Here is a 19,884-nt window from a genome sequence, read left to right on the forward strand (position 1 = left end):
TAAACTGACACCTTGAATTGAAACCTCTTCGTACTTAAAAATAAATGTAAATAATTTAAAGATAGTCTTAATCTTTCTCATGGCCTACTTTGGCATGTAGTTTCATTTAGAATGACTGTCTTAGCTTCTCCCACTTTATGATAGCCGAGCCAGAAGTGTCTGTGCTGTTACTCTGCTTTAACTCACACTGAACACCAATGAAAGATGATATTGAATATCAAGTGGGTACACTATGTTCTTTCATATGATCACAAATATAGTTAGGTACAATTGGATTTAAGATGTGGTACAGTTAGAAATGTTGACTCTTAGAAAGCTCATCTATATTATATGTGTTCTCATTAGATTATGACAGAGAAATAAGACAGTGTACAAATGTCATGGGTAAAAATCTGTCAGAAGTATTACATGAGTATTAACTTAGAAATATAAAAGATCTAGAAAAACACCGAAGTATTTGCCTGGAGAACATATTATTGATTGGGATAATTTAATGATAGTTTGAGGATGTTTCCAAGCCTTCTCCACACTATGAGCTGATTTCTTTTCCAAGTAATTGCTGCCCTCTAGTGAGATCTTATTTTTTCCTTATAATGAAGTGCCTTTACCAAAATTCTCCTCAGTTTAGGATAGAAAGAATTGATCCTAATTTTCAAAATACTCAAAATCTGATCATGCCTAACTTAGCAATATAGTAATTTTGTTGTTGGTGTTGTTGGTGTTGGTTGTGGGGCTTGAACTTGGCTTGGGTGCTGTCCCTAATTTCTTCAGCTCAAGGCTGGTGCTCTACTGCTTGAGGCATAGAACCATTTCTGGTTTTCTAGTGGTTTATTGGAGATAAGAGTCTCAAGGACTTTCCTGTCTGGACTGGGTTTGAACCACTATGCTCAGATCTCAGCCTCCTGAGTAGCTATGATTACAGGTGTGAGCCACCAGTGCCTTGTATAAAATTTGTTTTTATAAAGAAAAATAAAGGGCTGGGAAGGTGGCTCAGTGGTAGAGTGCTTGCCTTGCATGCATGAGGCCCTGGGTTCTATTCCTCAGCACCACATAAGCAGAAAAAAAAAAACTAGAAGTGGTGCTGTGGCTCAAGTGGTAGAGCACTAGCCTTGAGCTGAAGAGCTGAGAGACAGTGCCCAGCCCCAGATTTCAGGCCCCACGACCGGATCAAAAAAAAATAAAGAAAGAAAAAGAAAGGTTTGAAACATAGAGTAGCACTACATAAACATAAGAATACTACCTATAACAAGCACACAGTTTCAGTTGGGAAACATTAAACTTATTTAAATTCAAGTATATAAGTTGTTTTATATATGCTGTTGTGCTTCTTTTTTCTTTTTTTTTTTGGTCCGGTCATGGGGCCTGAACTCTGGGCCTGGGTGCTGTCCTTCAGCTCTTCAGCTCAAGGCTAGTGCTCTACCACTTGAGCCACAGCGCCACTTCCGGGTTTTTTCTTTTTGCTTATGTGGTACTGAGGAATTGAACCCAGGGCCTCAGGCATGCAAGTCAAGCACTCTACCACTGAGCTACCTTCCCAGCCCCTGCTGTTGTGTTTTAAGAGATAATGTGTATTGTTTTATTAGAGTGCCTTACAAACAGTATTGCACAAATAAATAATACTTTTCATATGAATGCTTGTTCTAAAGCATGAACTCTATTCCTTACCCTTTTTGTGCTGGTACTGTATTACTTGAGCTACAGCTCCACTTTGGCTTTTGGTGGTTAATTAGAAAAAAAGGGTCTTCTGGTCTTTCCTGCCTAGGCTGCCTTTGAAGCCTCCTGAATAGCTATGATTACCAGTGTGGGGTTCTGTGTTAATACTTTCTAGACCATTTCATATATTCTAATAGGAGCTCTTGTAGATGTTTTGGGGCTATATTACCAGAATTTTTCTACTTGTATATGTACCATTTCCTTGGTTAAAAATTTCTTGAAAAACTATAAAACAGTATCTGCTCTCATGTCTTTAGATTACAATTAGGCAAAGATTTAATTCATATCTATAGTTTTGGCTTGAAGTTGATTAGTTTTGATAATGTAAGTTGGCTTTGGAAGGTATTTTGAGTTTTAAAATAATTACTACAAGTACAAACTCTAATTTTCTAAATGAGTTATTTTGTCCCTTATTTGGTTTTATATATTTTATTACTTTTACTGAAAAAGATTTTCTTTCTTTCCAGTGGTATTGATGCACTTTGGGAATTAAAGCCATACATTGAAGACATTCTCCAGGGAAGATGTTTGACATTGCCATTTCAAGGGATTGATACTTTTAGAAGTCAGGTTGGCTTTGTGAAGCTGGAAGAAGGCGATCATATCAATCTACTTTTGGAGATAGCAGGTAAAGTTTTCAGTACACTTACGTGAAACCTAATCTGTTGAAGAAGCAATGTTCTTCTCAGCTTTTGTAATAGACATGTGACTTTTTTTTTTCACTTTTGAGGAACCATTGTAACTTCATTTTGTGAATTACTTTGGTATTGTCCTGTGTAAGTAAATAAGGACTCCGAAAAAGTCCTGATTATAAAGCCTGAGGAATATGTTGATTTGGGGGATCTTTGAAGGGAGATAATTATACTCAAGTATTAATTTTTTTGGGGGGTTAGTTGTGGTGCTTGAACTCTAGGCTTGGGCGCTATCCCTCAGCTCTTCAGCTCAAGGAGAGCTCTCTACCACTTGAGCCACAGCGCCTCTTCCAGTTTTTTAGTGGTTTATTGGAGATAAGAGTCTCATGGACTTTCCCACCCAGGCTGGCTTTGAACCGTGATCCTCAGATCTCAGCCTCCTGAATAGCTAGGATTACAGGCGTCAGCCACCGGCACCCAGCTCAAGTATTAATTTTAAATCTGAATGATACCTATACTTATTATGACTTTTGACATTACTTGGCACTTACTGATTATTGAATGAATAACAATCACCATGGCTTCCTTATAGGTTATGGGAATTGTCATTATTGCAGAGATGGAGAGATGAATTAGCAACATTTCCAGCTGTGTACCTCCCTTCCTTTTCTTTCAGCTTTATCACTGAATATGAGTTACTTTGGTGATGGTAAAAGGCTTCATATTTGTTGAAGACAAGTTTAAACATACAATTGAATTAGTTGCAGAAAAAATAATAACTTGGTCCAGGTTAGGTATTGGCCTACAAACTATGAACAATTTTAATTTTAATTTAATTTTATGTCATTTTATATCATCTCATTTTAAGGCCAATAGTCTTTGGTTCATGACACTTTGTTATACTTGGTTCACTTCTGTCTCTCTGTCTGTCTGTCTATCTATCTATCTATCTATCTATCTATCTATCTATCTATCTGTAGATAATGGGGCTTGAACTTAGGGCCTGGGAGCTGCCTTTCTTAGCTTTTTTTGTACAAGGCTGACGTTCTGCCACTTGAGCCATATAACTCTCCTTCCTTTGTAGTGGTTAATTGAAGAGTCTCAGCTAGCTTCAGCTAGCTTCAAACTGCGATCCTGAGATCTCAACCTCCTGAGTAAATAGAATTACAGGCATTTTCTTCTTTTCTTTATCTGTCTTAAAAAAAAACCATAATAACCTACTATCCCCCCATAAGTAGGGTTTTGGTAGTAATCTCGCTGAATTATTCTCTTCACTATCCATTCTTTTGCCTTCTTCCATTTAACTGTAGTCCTGAAGTTGACATCTATTATTTCTTTGTAATATCCTGAAGTATATGCATTTATATTTTAATTGTTTTAACAATAAAAAGAGCGCTAAGTTGTCTGTGATTTTTTAGGACAATACTTTCTACTTAATATTGTATTGTCTTTATGCAGTTGAATAATTGCTCATTCAAAGCTATATTTTGAGTGGAAGGATGGGTAGAGATGAGTAGAGATGAGTAGAGATCATGTTTGATTGTTGGTAAGTTTTTATTTTGAGCTCTCAAGATTTTTTGAGATGAATATGTTGTGAATGGAGGTGTTTTATAGACCTTGATCATCATTCAGATAAGATATAGAATGACATTTACTGTGCTGATAGTAGTACTAGTTAGTATATATGGGTTAAGATTACCTAGTTCATTATCCATGAAGTATTTCAAACAACTGTTTATGTATGTTTTTAGTAAGGGATTTATGTTATTTAATTGAAATGTATCTTCCATTTATCAGAATTGGTAAACCATCTACTTTCATCTTAGCTGAAGTTTTAATAAATTTATTTCCTGTAAATTTATTTCTGCTGCATGATGCTTGACTCAAGGAATTATACTTTAGGAGGAATAATACATTCCTTTAACATACAATTAGCACCAAATAGATTCTTGGGATAGAAAACTGAACAAAAATGTTTTCTTGTTCTTTAAGGAGCTTACAGTCTCCTGTAGAAACCAAGGAATAAGCAATTAAAATGCAGCATAATACTTTCTGTACCTATTGGCAGGTATTTAGTATGGTGAGCACAGAAGGGTCTGTATTGAGGAAGTCTTCATAAGGAATGTAACAGTGAGACCAGGTCCAAGAGTAGATAGAAGCTTTCTGACTGGACAAATTGAGGAGAGCTCCACTTGGGAGAGGTTATGTCTCTCCCAAACCATTTTGATTTGCATTCTGTGTTGGATTCCATTGATTCTTTTATAAGTCTAAAGCTCATTATTTCTGGAATTCTTTTCCACATCACCCACCTCTCCTTGTAGCCATATACCTGTTGATACCTGTTGTTTTGTTTCAGATCCATGAGACACAGAGAAGTGCTAGGTGGGATCTATCATCCCTCACATGTTGTCGTTCTTTTTGCGCATCTCTTCATCTTATTTTTCAAATTCTAACCTGTCTTATTTTTCTTATTTTGTTATAGGAGTTATCTTAACTCTTAAATTTGAAGCTATGGTAGAACAAATTTTTTGTTAACAAAGATGCAAGCAAACAATGTCTGCAAGTCAAGTAGGACCTAATTTAAAAACACTTATCAAAGAGAAGACAGGTCAAGTTTTGGTGACCTATCATTCAGGAATTGATGTCTATAATTAGTAAATTTGTTCTTTCTGGAGTAAAGCTAGCTTAAATCTCATTTTTAGTGATACAAATATCACTGAACTCAAGAAATGTTTCTAATAGTCATTCATTGATTGTTCTTTTAAGTAATTCAGGGAGTGCTTACAACACTGAGAATTCCATCCATTCTTTGCAAATAGTCTCACAAAGGCATTTTGCAATACTGATGAAAGATCCATTGTGTGCTGCTGAAGGCTGTGTAGTCTCATGTAGTTTTTTTGTTAAAATAGTTCCTCTGATTTGTTTTAATTGATTAATTGTTATTGTAAAGGTATGCAGAGGGATAAAGATTACATAAGTCAGACAAAGAATATATGGCTTTATTAGACAATGTTACCCCTTCCCTGGGTATTTCCCACCACCCACAAGTTATATAATTACCATAGTGCCTAGTATCACTGCCACAGCTGCATTTGTTTACCTTTTGTCCCACCATTTATATGTTCTCCTTACCTTCCCAAAGACAGATAAATGAACAAATAAGATGAAGTGAAAATGAAAAAACAACAAAGAAGGAAAAAATCCCACTAAACCCTCTTGTTTCCATCTCCTGGAGTTCTGATGTGTCGGTGTTCCATTTTAACAAAGACCACTGCCCCTGTAATTCTTTTCTCCCCCCCCCACTTCCCAGCCTTTCCCATCCCCCTTCACCCCCTCATCCCTACTCCCCACTCCTCCCCACCCCAAAGTTGTAAAGTTTGTTTTTCGACATAAAGTCTTGTACATCTCATTGTTGCAATGGGTCCACCTGTATCCCTATGTAAACGAGTTGTTTTTCTCTTCCCCTCTACAAATTATGCCAACATCAAATACAGTGAAAACAGGGGTTATATCGTGGGGGAGGGACATACAAAGCAACAAAAAAATCATCTTATAAATATGTTAGAAACAATTGCATGAAAGAAAAGGCATTTGAATACTTATCTTGGGGTTCATTTCACCTAACGTCAACTTATCTGACCTTTTCTGCTTGTCTCAGACATATACTAGTTATTGCAAATAAGGGAAACCATGGGGCCTATGTTTCTTTGGGCATGGCTTACTTCACTTAATATAATTTTTTCCAAGTCTTTCTTTCCATTTCCTAACAATGTCATTCTTTCTGATGGAGGCATAGAATTCCATTGTGTATATATACCACATTTTCTTGATCCATTCATCTACTGAGGGGCATCTGGGTTGGTTCCATATCTGAGCTATGGTAAATAATGCTGCGATAAACATATGTAATTCCTTTCTTAATTCCAGAGGTTTTTTTTTTTTTTTTTGGTTGGTTGTGGGGCTTGAACTCTGGGCCTGGGCGCTGTCCTTCAGCTCTTTAGCTCAAGGCGAGCGCTCTACCACTTGAGCTACAGTGCCGCTTCCAATTCCAGAGGTTTTGCAAGCTATTTCTTACAAAAACTTTTTTCTAAAAATTTCGACAGACGTTATTTTAAAAAAGGAAAATGGAGTTGCTTATACTTGCTTCTAATCTCTTACATGTATGTTGTAATGTTGCTTTGGTATGGTTTTAGGCATGTTTATAAAACAATCTGAGTATTTTAATGTATACAGAAATATGTGTTTTATCACTGAGCCCCTAGATTTATTTATTTTTTAAATAAGTTTTTATTGTAAAAATACTGTACAGAGGGGTTACAGTTACATGGCAAAGTAATGAGTGCATTTCCTATCAAATTGCATTTTGTTTTATCCCTTCCCCTCCCCAAATTGGACCGACATCAAATACAGTGAAAGCAGGGGTTATATCATGGGGAGGAACATACAAAGCAACAAAAAAATCACATGGTACATTATAAATATGTTATGAACTATAGTAAGAAAGAAAAAAAACCACTTGTGTCCCTATCTTGGGGTTCATTTCACTTAACATCATCTTATCTGGTCATATATACATAGCTTTTGACCTTTTCTGCTTGTCTCAGACATATACTAGTTATTGCAAATAAGGGAAACCATGGGACCTATGTTTCTTTGGGCATGGCTTACTTCACTTAATATAATTTTTTCCAAGTCTTTCCATTTTCTAACAAATGGGATGATGTCATTCTTTCCGATGGAGGCATAGAATTCAGTGTGTGTGTGTGTGTGTGTGTGTGTGTGAGTGTGTACCACATTTTCATGATCCATTCATCTACTGAGAGGCATCTGGGTTGGTTCCATATCTTAGCTATGGTAAATAATGCTGCAGTAAGGCTTGTAGCTTTAATATGATCTTGTTTGTGATCATTTGGGTAAATGTCCAAAAATGGAATTGCTGGGTCATTGGGAGCTCTATGTGGAGTCTTTTGAGAAACCTCCCTACTGCTTTCCAAAGTGGTTGAATAAGTTTACACTCCCACCAATAGTGCAGTAGGGTTCTCTTCTGGCCACATCCCCGCCAGTATCTATTGTTATTAGAGTTCTTGATTATAGCCATTCTAACTGGGGTGAGGTGGAATCTCAATGTTGAAAAATATGGAATGCTTCACAAATTTGCATGTCATCCTTGCACAGGGGCCATGCTAATCTTCTCCGTATCGTTCCAATTTTAGTATATGTGTTGCCAAAACGAGCATCCCCTAGATTTATTTTGAAAACAATACCTTAGAATTAGTAGTACTTAAGTTCCATAATAACTCAATATTTTGTGTTTGTGTCATGTAGTATTATAAATATTTGTTTAAATGGTATAGTTGAACTTTCAGAATATATTTCATTGATGGGATACATATCTAAAAAATATACTACACATACGCATACACACATATCTATGTAGGACTGTTAAATTTTGGTTCAATATAATAGAGTCACGGCTAGTTTGACTTCATATAAAACATAATTTTGTGAAGAAACTAGTCTGATTTACATAATTTTTATTGAGAGTTTTTAAGTTTACGAGTTAATTTTGAAAAGCTTTATATAGTGTTAGACAAAAAAGAAAGGAATTTTAGACACTGCTATTTGAATTTATTACTTGAAAATTATTAAAAACCAAGACTAAGGATTCTTTTTTGTTGTTGTTCTACTGGGGATTGAACTCAGGGACTCAGGTTTGCTATGCAGCCAAGATTTTCCTACTGCGACGCGGTCTAGCAAATTTTCTTTCAGCTTGGATGATAACCCTCCTGATCTCAGCCTCCCACATAGCTGGGGTGACAGATGGGAGCCACTATGCCCAGGTATTGTCTGGCATGAAAGTCTCTTTAAATTTTTCTGTTAGATTGGCCTTGACCTGTAATTCTCCCAATTCTTTTTTTCTGAATAGCTAGGATAATAGGCATGAGCTACTGGTGCCTGGTTAAGGATGTTTTTTTTTAGTGCAAGGGTTTGAATTCAGAGCCTTGTGCTTGCTGGGTATACATTCTACCACTTGTGTCATACCCTAGCCCAAGAATTTTCAATCTATAGAACTGAAGTAAATTCTTATATAATAGAATCTGGATTGATGAGATTTCCTGTTGATGGGTTTTCAGGACATGCTACTATGAAGTATTAATCTGAAGGTATTTTAGAAAACAACAGAAGCAGGCAGGTTACTCTCTGACCTTCCAGAAAAGAATAATAACCTCGAAGAGATGATCAAACTTAGGAACCGGACACAGGTTACATGACTTGCATTTCAGCAGTTTTCTCCCCTCTATCTACAGGAAAGGAACATCCCTCTCTCCAGAGACACAGTAATACAGGAAGGAATCAGAGTAATTGGTCCTTGCTGAGCCCCTCAGCTTATATATTGGACATATTCTTATATCCAATTATACTTTTCTATAGCTGTCTGTTTGATCAAACCTAGTATCAAAAAACAGGCTCAGTGGGTTTTGTTTGTTTTTGTGGGAGGGAGTTCTTCCATTCCTTATCAAGGACCTCAGTTCCTTATGAAGGATCCTGTGTGACATAAAACTTGGAAATAAACCAATAGGCTTTTCTCTTGCTAGTATGTCCCTTTTTAGAGTTCCAGCTATGAACATGAGATGAGTGAATAAAAGTTCTTTCCCTTTCTCTACATCTTGAATACTTAAACATCCACATAAGCTGCTACTAATGGTTATTTCTGGCATGTACTGGTGGGCTGAATGAAGAGAACAAGCTCATCTTTGCGCTCTGGTGCCTGTGGGTTTATGGTGGGAGCTACTTGAGGGAGCAGGTAAGGTGTGTGGCCTTAGGTCTAAGACATTTTGTATCTCATCATGACCTTGTTTTCCAGAATCACACAACACCTTCTCCTTTCCTAGCATTACCCTATGGCCTTGAGAATTGAGAAGTTGAAGATTTTGCATTTATATGGCCATTTCTCCATATGATGAAATTGCTCTGAAAAGCTTTTTGCATAGAGATGGATATGTGATTTTACTCATTTTTTTCAGCTAAATGCAATTTAGTTAAGGAGGCTATTAGATTGAGAGATTGCTAAAAATTTTGCCTGCTGCAATTATGATGGCCTTTGCAAATCTTTTATCCCCCCCAAATGAGAGAAGTACCCTTGGTTAACATGATAAAAGATTCTTAGTACATTTACCTCATAAAAGGAGAAATGAAAGGTTTTTAGGATGTTCATTTGGACATTATGCATTCTCATATTCTGTTATTTTTCTCCAAAAGATGGAGAGAATAAACTCTGTATTTTCTGCTACTTGTGAGAGGTATTTCCAGACATCTCTAGGACCTTTCAGGCAGCTTCATTACCTCATGATAACTTGGACTTCTAACCACCACAGGCTAGTGTGTGTCCCAATTGACCCTCAGGACCTGAGTTAGGCTCTCTTTTAAAAACAGCAGATTAACTGTGCCATATTCCATTTGAAATTAAGCAGAGACTAACGTCTCTCTCCAGCTAGGATGTTTGTTTTCCCATTCTTGTTCCTGTGAGGACTACCAGTACCATGGTGCCATTTCTACCTGCTGGCACATGCCTCTAGGCATTGGTCTCTATACTTCCTTCTCTTTCTCACTTCTCTCTTAACCCTACCTGTGCCCACTCCTTTATTTACTTGATTTTCAGCTGAACACTTAAAAACAAGTTACTTTATGACTGATGTTAATTCTAATCACCTCCTAAATGTTAATTCAGTTAGTGGTGGCAAACCTGTGAGATGGGACATTATCACCACCCTCATTAAACAGAGACAAGAACTGAGGCATAAAGAGGTTAAGCAATCTGTTAGTAAGTGGTAGAGCCAGGACACAAACCCAGGCAGGCTGACTCTAGATTCTGTGCTGGTAATAACTATGCTGGTGTGTTACATTGTAAGTTAGCAACTGAAGTCCCAGAACATCTTCTGAATGAATACCCCTTTACCTTGTTGATTTAGCAGAAAACTTTGGTATTCTTTGGGGAAAGTTGCTTGTTCCCCCCAAATCTCCTGTCAGTGGCCCAGAGATGTCAACCATAGTATCTTAGTTCTCTATTGCTTTACTCCTTACATACGTCATCCAGTTTTGTTATGTTCTTCTTTCCTTTTCTTCTATCTGTATATTCCTTCAACTTCTGAGGATTTTGTTTTAAGGACCACGTTATGATCCTTGCTTACTTCTACTACATGAACACAAACTGAGTGCCCTCACTTAGAGCTTTCAAATCAGTCAGATTCCAGAAGAGTCAATTTAATCAGTTTACCCACCCTGTCAATAGTTTCTTTATTTGTAAAATAGGCATAGTAGCAACTGTGCCCATAATAAGATGAAGCCACATATATGGAGTTGTTGGTGCAGTATTGAGCACATACGCAATATTAAACAGAGGGTAGTTCTTACAATTGTTAGTAACACACATTCTATCCTGCCACCACCATTGCAGGTATTACTTCTTGTAATGTACCTTGGCTGACTTCTGCCCATATGCCACTGTAGTTATCCAGGAACATGGCAAAAACTTCAACTTTTCATAGGCCAGAACTACCTGTTTTGAGACCTTGAACTTGCATACAGCTTTCTTATCATTACAATGTCCAAACCTTGGTATTTTACTTCCATTCTGCTCCTGCTCATGCTCTAGTCCTCACTGAGACCTCTGTTTTCCAGTCTTTTCTGGGTTAGCCTGGATTCATTCTTCTTTACACTAGCTAAGGCCTCAGGGTATAGCACACTGCTGGTGCCTTTTTCAGTTGCCCTGTTCTCTAGTTCTGTTTGAACTGGTTGGCAAACATCAGTGGTAGAATAATCCAGTGGTAGATAAGTTTGCTTTTTTGCCTCAAAATCTGAGCAAAAGCCAAACAAACATCTTTGCCAGAGCCCACAATTTTCTCTGTGTCTGGTTCCCTAGACTGTGACTCTCTCTGCCTACTTGATTCGGTTACTTTTTTGCAGTTAAGCATTTCTCAAGTACTGGAACATAGATTTGTTTCCAGCCTGGAATTTTTGAAATGCCTAAATATTCCCTCTACTTGGAACTTTTCATTCTTTGAATCTCAAATGTTATCACCTTTCAGAGTCTTCACTGTCCACTTTGAGTGTCCTTATATGTTTGTAACCCTGTGGGAATATGCAAGCCCTTATCACAAATTAAAGTTATCATCTTCTTGACCTTCCCACTAGTGTAAGTTCCATAAGCAGCAAGGACTAGGACTGTCTTATTCACCACTTCATTATATTTTTTATTTTTCCTTTTCTGGAAGGGCAGAGAAAGAGGTTTATTACATGGCAAACGACAGAAAGAGAGCATAGTACTTCATTTCCACCCATCTTCAGGGTACAGACATGAGCTATGGGTTTAATTAGGCAAAGAGCTGGGGGCAGGGAGAGAAAAATAGGCATAATGATTAAATAGTCCTAGTGAGAGTTGTGGCCTGGTTGATCATTATTGTTCATCATATATATATTGTTCATCATATATATTTTTGTTATATGTAATAAGTGCTATAAATGTTTACTGAGTGATTGAGGAAATGAAGAAATCATACAACAGCACTGTCAGTTCTCCTAGAAAAACATGTTTGCAAACTCAGCAGCAAGTCTGCTTGGCAGTCCCAGAGCAGTTGTCTCTCACTGCTTTTGCCTCCTATCTTGAGCAGCCTGTTCCTCCATTTCTCCCTCACTGATAACCCTGAGCCTGGGACCTGCTCACGGCACATCTCTGTACTTAGTAACCTGGTCTGCTACTACTCTTGGCTTTAAAACTTTTCTATAGCTTTAGGAAAACAGGTATCTTTAGACTGCCTGTTAATTCCCTCAACTGTTCCTGCTCTTCCTTTTCTACTTGTCTATTTTCAGTCCTTTCTCTTCATCAGATTTTTCACTTTTTCATTAATAACTCAGTAACACCTACCCTATGCCAATAAAAGCAGAAAACTAAGGTGAGAAGCCTAAGACTTAATATCAAAAAGCTCCAGAGCACATCTAAATCTCAAATCTCCTGCTTTTTCTTCCCCACATCATGCCTCTTCTTCACTTTTCAGTTTGTATCTTCAAAAGAGTTGTCTGTCTCTAATTGTTGTCTCTAATTCATTTTTTTTTGGTGTGTGTGTGGGGTGGGGGGAGAGGGAGATGTTGAGCCATATAGTTATCACTTGACCTCTGAAGGGGCTAAAGATTATGGTAAGCCATGCTCATAACCCTGTGTCTCTCATTCTGTAACCTCTGTTTACTCTCCTTCCTTTAACCTTCTTCAGTCAGTAGGTTATACCTAATCCACTATTACACTGTATCACAGGCCATTGATGGCTTTAAAAATAATCCTACAACTGTTGTTTGTTATAAAGGTGCATCCTGACCTCTGATCCTCATGGTGGGTTTGGTGGTTTGTGGCAGGGAGCATATACATCAGGACTTCCAAATTTTCTGGCTTTACATCAGTAGAGTCAGCCATCAGCAGGATGTGGTCATACTGGATGTCCTTGATCTTTCTGAAAAAGTCTCATTCACATATTTTGATAGTAAGCCACCAGACTTGGGAGATGGTATGAATCTGAGCTCTATGACCACTACCCATTACGCACTCATAGATGTCCCCACTAGCATAGTGAGTGGCTCCTTATCTATAGTGGAGTGGGGCCCAGTAGCTTATATCATAGCTCAGTCATCTCCAGAGGGCCATCTGTTCACCTTGCTGAGGCTGATGGTCCTATTTGAAGTGTGTTGAGGCTGTCTTCCTGACCCCTGAAGACTGCAGCAGTATCTTGGTACACATGATTTCTGGGTTGAGCAGGGCAGCTCACCACAAACTGCAGTGTTGTAGTTAGAAAATGTTGGCGGATGGCTTTCTAATCATTTGTTCTAGTGGATACTTTGATTTATTACATGAAAGAACACACAGTCCCTTTCTTAAATTCTCCTTTTGGGTTCTAAGACAGTGCTGCCTATTATTACTATTTTTCATATATCTTCTTGTTTTTCTGTTAGCTTATCTCTTTGCTTTCCTCAAGTATATTTGTATTTTCTGGTTTCTGAACCTACTTCATGATTCCTTAACAATGCCTCTTCTTTTGTGTTGATGGAGGGTGAATCTGTCCATGAGCCAGAAAGTCAAATGTCATCCCAGATATTCAGTCAGGAAATGCTGTCAACTTGCCTTTGTAAGTTCTCTTAGTTTCTCTCTTCAGTTCTGTCTCTATTCTATTACACTTTCTCAGTTCCTCAGACATCACTTACCTGTTACCCGTACTCCTGTGATCATCTTATCTATCTTTTGCACCTTGCTCACCTGCTGTTTTTCTGTACCACAAAAGAAGTAATTTTTATATTCCTTTCTTAAATGATTTTATTGTCTGCTGGGCATAGGGTTAAACTCTATTTTTAGTACTGTGGTATAAGATTCTCAGTGGTTGACTGTGCACTTAGCTTTATTTCTTACCTTGTCCCACACAGTGCCCACTATCTAGACAAATGGCTGTTGTAGAAACTGTCATGCTTTATTGCATTTATTACTTAGAAATCTTTTTCAACTGGGATGAGAATGCTTTGAGGGATTCTTTCATCTTTGTGTCTGTGGAGCCTGAAGTACTAGAACTCTCTGACAATTCTTTTGAACTCAGGTTGTTAGGATAAGAAGTGCCTGGGAGATGATTTATTATGGTCTCATTGCTTTACTGCCAGGGCTGCGTGGTGTTTCTTAGAACTCAAGGGGAATACAGTTAGTGTTAGAACAGTCTGCTTCTGTCTGCTTGCTGATGTGGAATCAATGCCACTCCTTACATCAAAGTGTAATTTTAAAGACTTGCTCTTAAGGATGAAATGTTTTAAAATTCTATTTGACAGTTTTACAGAATAATCAATTGGAAATATCTATTTAAAATGAAGGGTATAAAATTTTTAAATTGAAGTTGGTCTCAACATTATGTCATCCTGTATTTTGAAACGTATAGTTCAAATCACTTGCTAAAACCATATAATAAGACACTTCAAACAGCATGTGGAAACAAATTCATTAACTAGTAATACCACAGGAATGACTCAAAGAAACTTCTGGGACTTTTATTTCTTTAAAGTTTCATGTGACTGAAAAGTGATTCTAAAAAGTTGTTGAGATTCCTTCACGTTATATATGACATTGTTTCATAACAATTTACAATAATATTGACAAGTGTCTTCCTACTGGAAAGTACAGTATTTGCTTGCTATTGTATACTGTTTAATCATATATCCATCTTTTAAAAACTATAACATTAGTGTCTGTTATATTGACACACATAATTAAAACATACTGCTTTTTTTTAAAAAGGGAGATTTTTTTAAAAAAAATTTTTATTCTGGTCATGGGGCCTGAACTCTGGGCTTGAGCACTGTCCCTCAGCTCTTTAGCTCAAGACTAGCACTCTACCACTTGAGCCACAGCGCCACTTCTGGGTTTTTTCTTTTTGCTTATGTGGTGCTGAGAAATCGAACCCAGGGCCTCGAGCATGCAAGGCAAGCACTCTACCACTGAGCCACCTTCCCAGCCCAAGGGAGATTTTTTTTTGTCAGTCTTGGGGGCTGAACTCTGGGCCTGGGCACTGTCCCTCAGTTCTTCAACTCAAGGCTAGCACCCTACCACTTGAGCCACAGCTCCACTTCTGGCTTTTTTCTGCTTATGTGGTGCTGAGGAATCGAACCCAGGGCCTCTTGCATGTGAGGCAGCACTCTATCACTGAGCCAACTTCCGAGCCCAACATACTGTTTATTCTTTAAAAATATTTGGAACACTGAATTTTTATTAGCATATGATCAGTTTTGTGCATAATCTTGGTGATTATTCTCAAAGTAGAGATGCTGTTGCCAGAACGCCTGGCCATAAAGCTTGACTCTGCATCCAAACCCTCAATCACATTGGGAGAAAAAAGACATGATGTGTACATAATAATGGAAAAAAATGAATTTATTCACCATTTTGGCCAGAACTGGGGAAAGAGAATTTTTCAATTTGTTTCCTCTTTGCTAATAGCAGTGTAATAGCTTTAAAAAGATGAGACAAGCCAAGAAATACACATAAGGATTTAGCCGTGGACTGATAACCAGATGGTCTTTTCTCCTGGGAGATTACTCTTCTCCTGGGCTCATGGCTATTGAGGCTGGGCATTTTCATTCCCAGCTAACATTTCCTGCAAGGATCCTAATTCCCATTTCCTTATGATAACTCCCCCCACATCACCTTTTTCTTGTCCATTCCTTAGTCTTGAGAGATTTGGGACTCTGTGCTATTTGGTGGGCCGTCTATCACTGGATGAATGTGTGGCTTCCATCAAGGGACCTGAAATGTAGAAGTGAAATAAGGAGCTTCATGTCTATTTCTTGAAGTAAATCCAGGGGCAGGATACAAGAGGGTGCCAATGTAGGGAAGGTATCTAAAAGTTCTAACAGCTCTCCTGGTAGAAGGATAGGTAATAAACATAAGAACCCCACTTCAGTGAGCTCTTCTGCTCTGCTTACTTCTGTTGGTGGATGATTATGATCTTGCCAGTCAGACCCCTCTGTTATGCCAATTTAAGCAACAAGAAAAGTTTAGAAAGAGTAGCCCTTAGGTGGAGTTTACCTTGAATTCACTAGTAAAGCCATAACTGGTATCTTAGAATAGAAACTGTATGTGTGCAAACTTCTGACAAGGCATAGTTACAAAGATAAAACCATTTATCTGTAAAACAAGCCTGGTCTGTCAGAATATTACATCTACACATTATTTTACATTTTTAAAAATTGTAAACTAAAAAGAGAAAAACAAGTGAAAAAGCATTATAGGGATTTGTGTTCATAAACTGGAACATCAAAAGTTCCAATTGAAATCATTCTAGAATTCTAATTTCTCAGAGATTTTAATCATTCAGAGTATTATAAATGCATTTGAAAACATTAACTTTTCCATTTTACCATAAATGGCAAAGGACTATTAACAACTGATAAAGGAGAAGAAAGGAAGAATTCTAGGATTCACAGTTACAGGGAGTATTTTTTTTTCTTTTGGGGGGGTCCGGTCATGGGGCCTGAATTCTGGGCCTGGGCGCTGTCCCTCAGCTCTTCAGCTCAAGGCTAGCACTCTACCACTTGAGCCACAGCGCCACTTCCAGCTTTTTTTTTCTTTTTGCTTATGTGGTGCTGAGGAATCGAACCCAGGGCCTCAGGCATGCAAGGCAAGCGCTCTACTACTGAGCCACCTTCCCAGCCCTATTTTTTTTCTTCTTGCCTCCTTTTTCTTACTGACTGTGTGAGCATTATGTCTGAAATGTGCCAAAGGTTACCATCCTGTGGCATTCACTAAGTTGTATCCTACAATCTTGCCTATAAGCTTGGCTGTGGATTCAAATGCTGCCTCCATTAAAAGAAAAAAATACATAAAATATCTTCTTTCCATCTCCTTGTCCTCTTCCTTCTCCTTCTCTTTTACCTTCCTCCTTCCCTTCCCTCCCTTCTTCCTCCCTCCTTATAAATGTATTTATAGTATAGGCCAAAACTGAGGAGAGACAAATTGGTCTTTGGTCTCTGTGTCTTCGATAGCAGTGCCACAACTCACAGAAAAGATGAAACAAAAGCCAGCAAACATGCTGTATGTCCCAATTACCAAGATAGCTAGGTAGCTTTCTCCTGACCCCAGGGTTCTTGGGATGGACAATTTTCATTCCCAGCATGATAGTTCCTGCAGAAATTCTAGTACCTAGGACCCTGTTACCTTACTGTCACATAAACACCACAGTTTTAGAAAAGGAGAAAATGGGAGAAAAGAGTGTGTGTGTGAAAATATATGCTTTTCAAAGAAAAAATATAATTAAAAACAAATCTTGTTTCTTATTGTTTGAGACTATTTTTAACAATTTCTTTGCACTTTAAGTGTAAGTTTATTGCTACTACCTTGTGAATGTAACTGACCCCTTTGTACATCACCTTGACAATAAAATTAAGTTAAAAAATTCATTTGAGGAAAATCTCCCATATATAAATAAGTGTATATGTAAAATAAAAATAAAGATAAAGCTGTATCTGTTAGGTTTATAAAAATATTGTTTCTTTATTACAGTGTTTTGGTGTTCACTTATGTTGGCAAAGGATCCTAGTATTTCAAATATATTTTTAAGGAATTGCTCTTCAAACACTTCCATCTTCAACTTTGAGTTAAATTATATTAAGGAAGCATTCTGAGCTGAGTTTTGAAGGATGTCTGATATATTTACTGTATAATTTTCTATTTAGTGCTTGAAGGAATTTCTGTGCTACTAGAAGAATTAAAACATCTAATTATTCATAAACATTTTTTCCAGGAAACAAATTAACTTAGATGAAAAATGACATGTGGCTTTTGTGTTAATAAAAACTCATATTAAAGATGATATATCTGTAATCATTGCAAAGTACACTGGCTAAGCAATGGATACTAATGTTAACTGAGCTATAAAACCAACATTAGAAAATACTTTTAAGAAGTCACTTCATTGGCCTACTGCCTTTAGTAGATAATGTGATTGGCCACTTGGCAAGGGTTCAGTGCATAAATGAATAAGTGAATTTGGATGCCTATAACTTGGTGCTGTTTTTGTTTCATGAGAAGTTAAGAACATGTTGTGAAGTTCCTATGGGAAGCTCCACTGTGTGAGATCTCGAAAGCTCGGTAACGTAGAAAGTCTTCAAATATTTGAGGATTCAGAAATTATGCCGTAATTACTTCAGTCAAATCTTAAGAACTTAGTAAATTTGTTCAGGATGATATATGTTAAACTGTGGTAATTTTGAATTATGAAAATAACGTTTTTGTGCCATTCAGTCTAATATTTTACCCGAGTCCTCTCGAAAAAGCTGAGAGTATGCCAAAACATAGAGGACCAAAGTTGGATTATGGATTATGACTAAAGAGTTCAGAAAGGATTTACATTTTTGTAATTTTTTCAAACTATATGTTGGTAAGTTAATTACTGTTGTATTTGCTAGAGCAGGGGATGTGATCCAGAGTTGGCCACAGGCATTGAATCAGGATCTAGCAACTAGACAAGAAGACAGGACTTGCTGAATGTGTTTTGTGGATAAGTTGACTCACCAAAGATATTTATCACCAGTCAAAGGCAGATGGCAGCAGTAGAAACTCAACTGGAATTAGTAGTTCAAAATTCTTATGTGCTTTTAATTGATATAGTTACCACTGATACAATTTTCTCTGTGGTTATGGCAATTCATGCCCCAATAAGTATTTCCTCTGACTCCTTTCTCACCTCTTTTGTTCAGCTTTCCTCATATATAAGGCAACTTGAATTTGTCCCACAATTCATTGATGTTTTCTGTTTTTATTTCTTATTTCCTTTTTCAAGTGTTTTATTTTGGTTGAATTCTAATTAATACGTCTTTAAACTGATTCTTTTTGTTGTTGTTCAGCAGTTCTAACCTGCTTATTTTCATCCAATTTATTTTTCTCAGACATTGAAGTTTTCCTCTCTGTAAACTTGACTTTGGTCTTCTTTACAGTTTACATTTCTCTGTCTCTACTTGATGTTTTAAATTTGGAGAATACAATCACAACAGTTTTTTGTGTGTGGGCATTGTCTGCTATTTCTAACACCTGTGTCAACTGTGGGTCACTTCTGATGACTTGATTTATCTCCTCATTATGGACAATATTGCCCTGTTTGTTTGCATACCTTGTATTGGAGAGTTTACTTTGATTGGGTATTAGATTATTTCTTATTCCTAAAAAAGTGATTCTTTGCTTTGGAATATAAAGTTAGAGTAGCACCGACCCAGAGCTAGTTATAGTTATTTCCCTTCACTGAGGCCAACCCTTTTGTTTTCCCACTGTCCTATGGAATCTTGAGGGTTTTTTTTTTCCGGTTTTGCTAATGGGACAGAGTATTTTTTTCCAAGTCTAGCTTCTTCTTATTTATTTATTTAAATTGTGAAAATACCATAAAGAGGAGTTACAATTACATGGGCAAGATAATGAGTACATTTCTTAGGAGGCATTGTTGCCTCCTCCTTGGTTTCCCCTTCCTATTCCTTCCCATCTCCCCCCCCCCCCCCCCCCCCTATCCCCCCACCCCCGCCAAAGTTGTAAAGTTCATTTTTCCACATAACGATTTGTACATCTTATTGTTGCAATGGGTCCACCTATATCCCTATGTAAACGTTTTGTTTTTTCCCTTCCCCTCCACAAATTATACCAACATCAAATACAGTGAAATCATGTGTTATATCATGGGGGAGGGACATACAAAGCAACAAAGAAATCATCTTATAAATATGTTAGAAACAATAGCAAGAAAGAAAAATCACTTGAGTCCTTATCTTGGGGCTCATTTCACCTAACATCAATTTATCTGACTTTTTCTGCTTGTCTCAGACATATACTAGTAATTGCAAATAAGGGAAACCATGGGACCTATGTTTCTTTGGGCATGGCTTACTTGACTTAATATAATTTTTTCCAAGTCTTTCCATTTCCTAACAAATGGGGCAATGTCATTCTTTCTGATGGAGGCATAGAATTCCATTGTGTATATAT

At 37.3% G+C, this 19,884-nt stretch overlaps 1 protein-coding gene across 3 annotated transcripts in view; it reads left to right on the forward strand.

Moving 5' to 3' along the window:
* The window catches only part of Akap7 (A kinase (PRKA) anchor protein 7), a 125,513-nt gene that overhangs the window by 21,990 nt on the left and 83,639 nt on the right, over positions 1-19,884 (forward strand). For all 3 annotated transcript variants that reach the window (XM_013026913.1, XM_013026916.1, XM_013026915.1), the window contains exon 5: positions 2,181-2,341. In XM_013026913.1, coding sequence (XP_012882367.1) covers positions 2,181-2,341 — 161 coding nt within the window. The remainder of the gene's footprint in view (positions 1-2,180; positions 2,342-19,884) is intronic.

This window comes from Dipodomys ordii, unplaced genomic scaffold, assembly GCF_000151885.1.
Source record: "Dipodomys ordii isolate 6190 unplaced genomic scaffold, Dord_2.0 Scaffold97, whole genome shotgun sequence".
NCBI lineage: Eukaryota > Metazoa > Chordata > Mammalia > Rodentia > Heteromyidae > Dipodomys > Dipodomys ordii.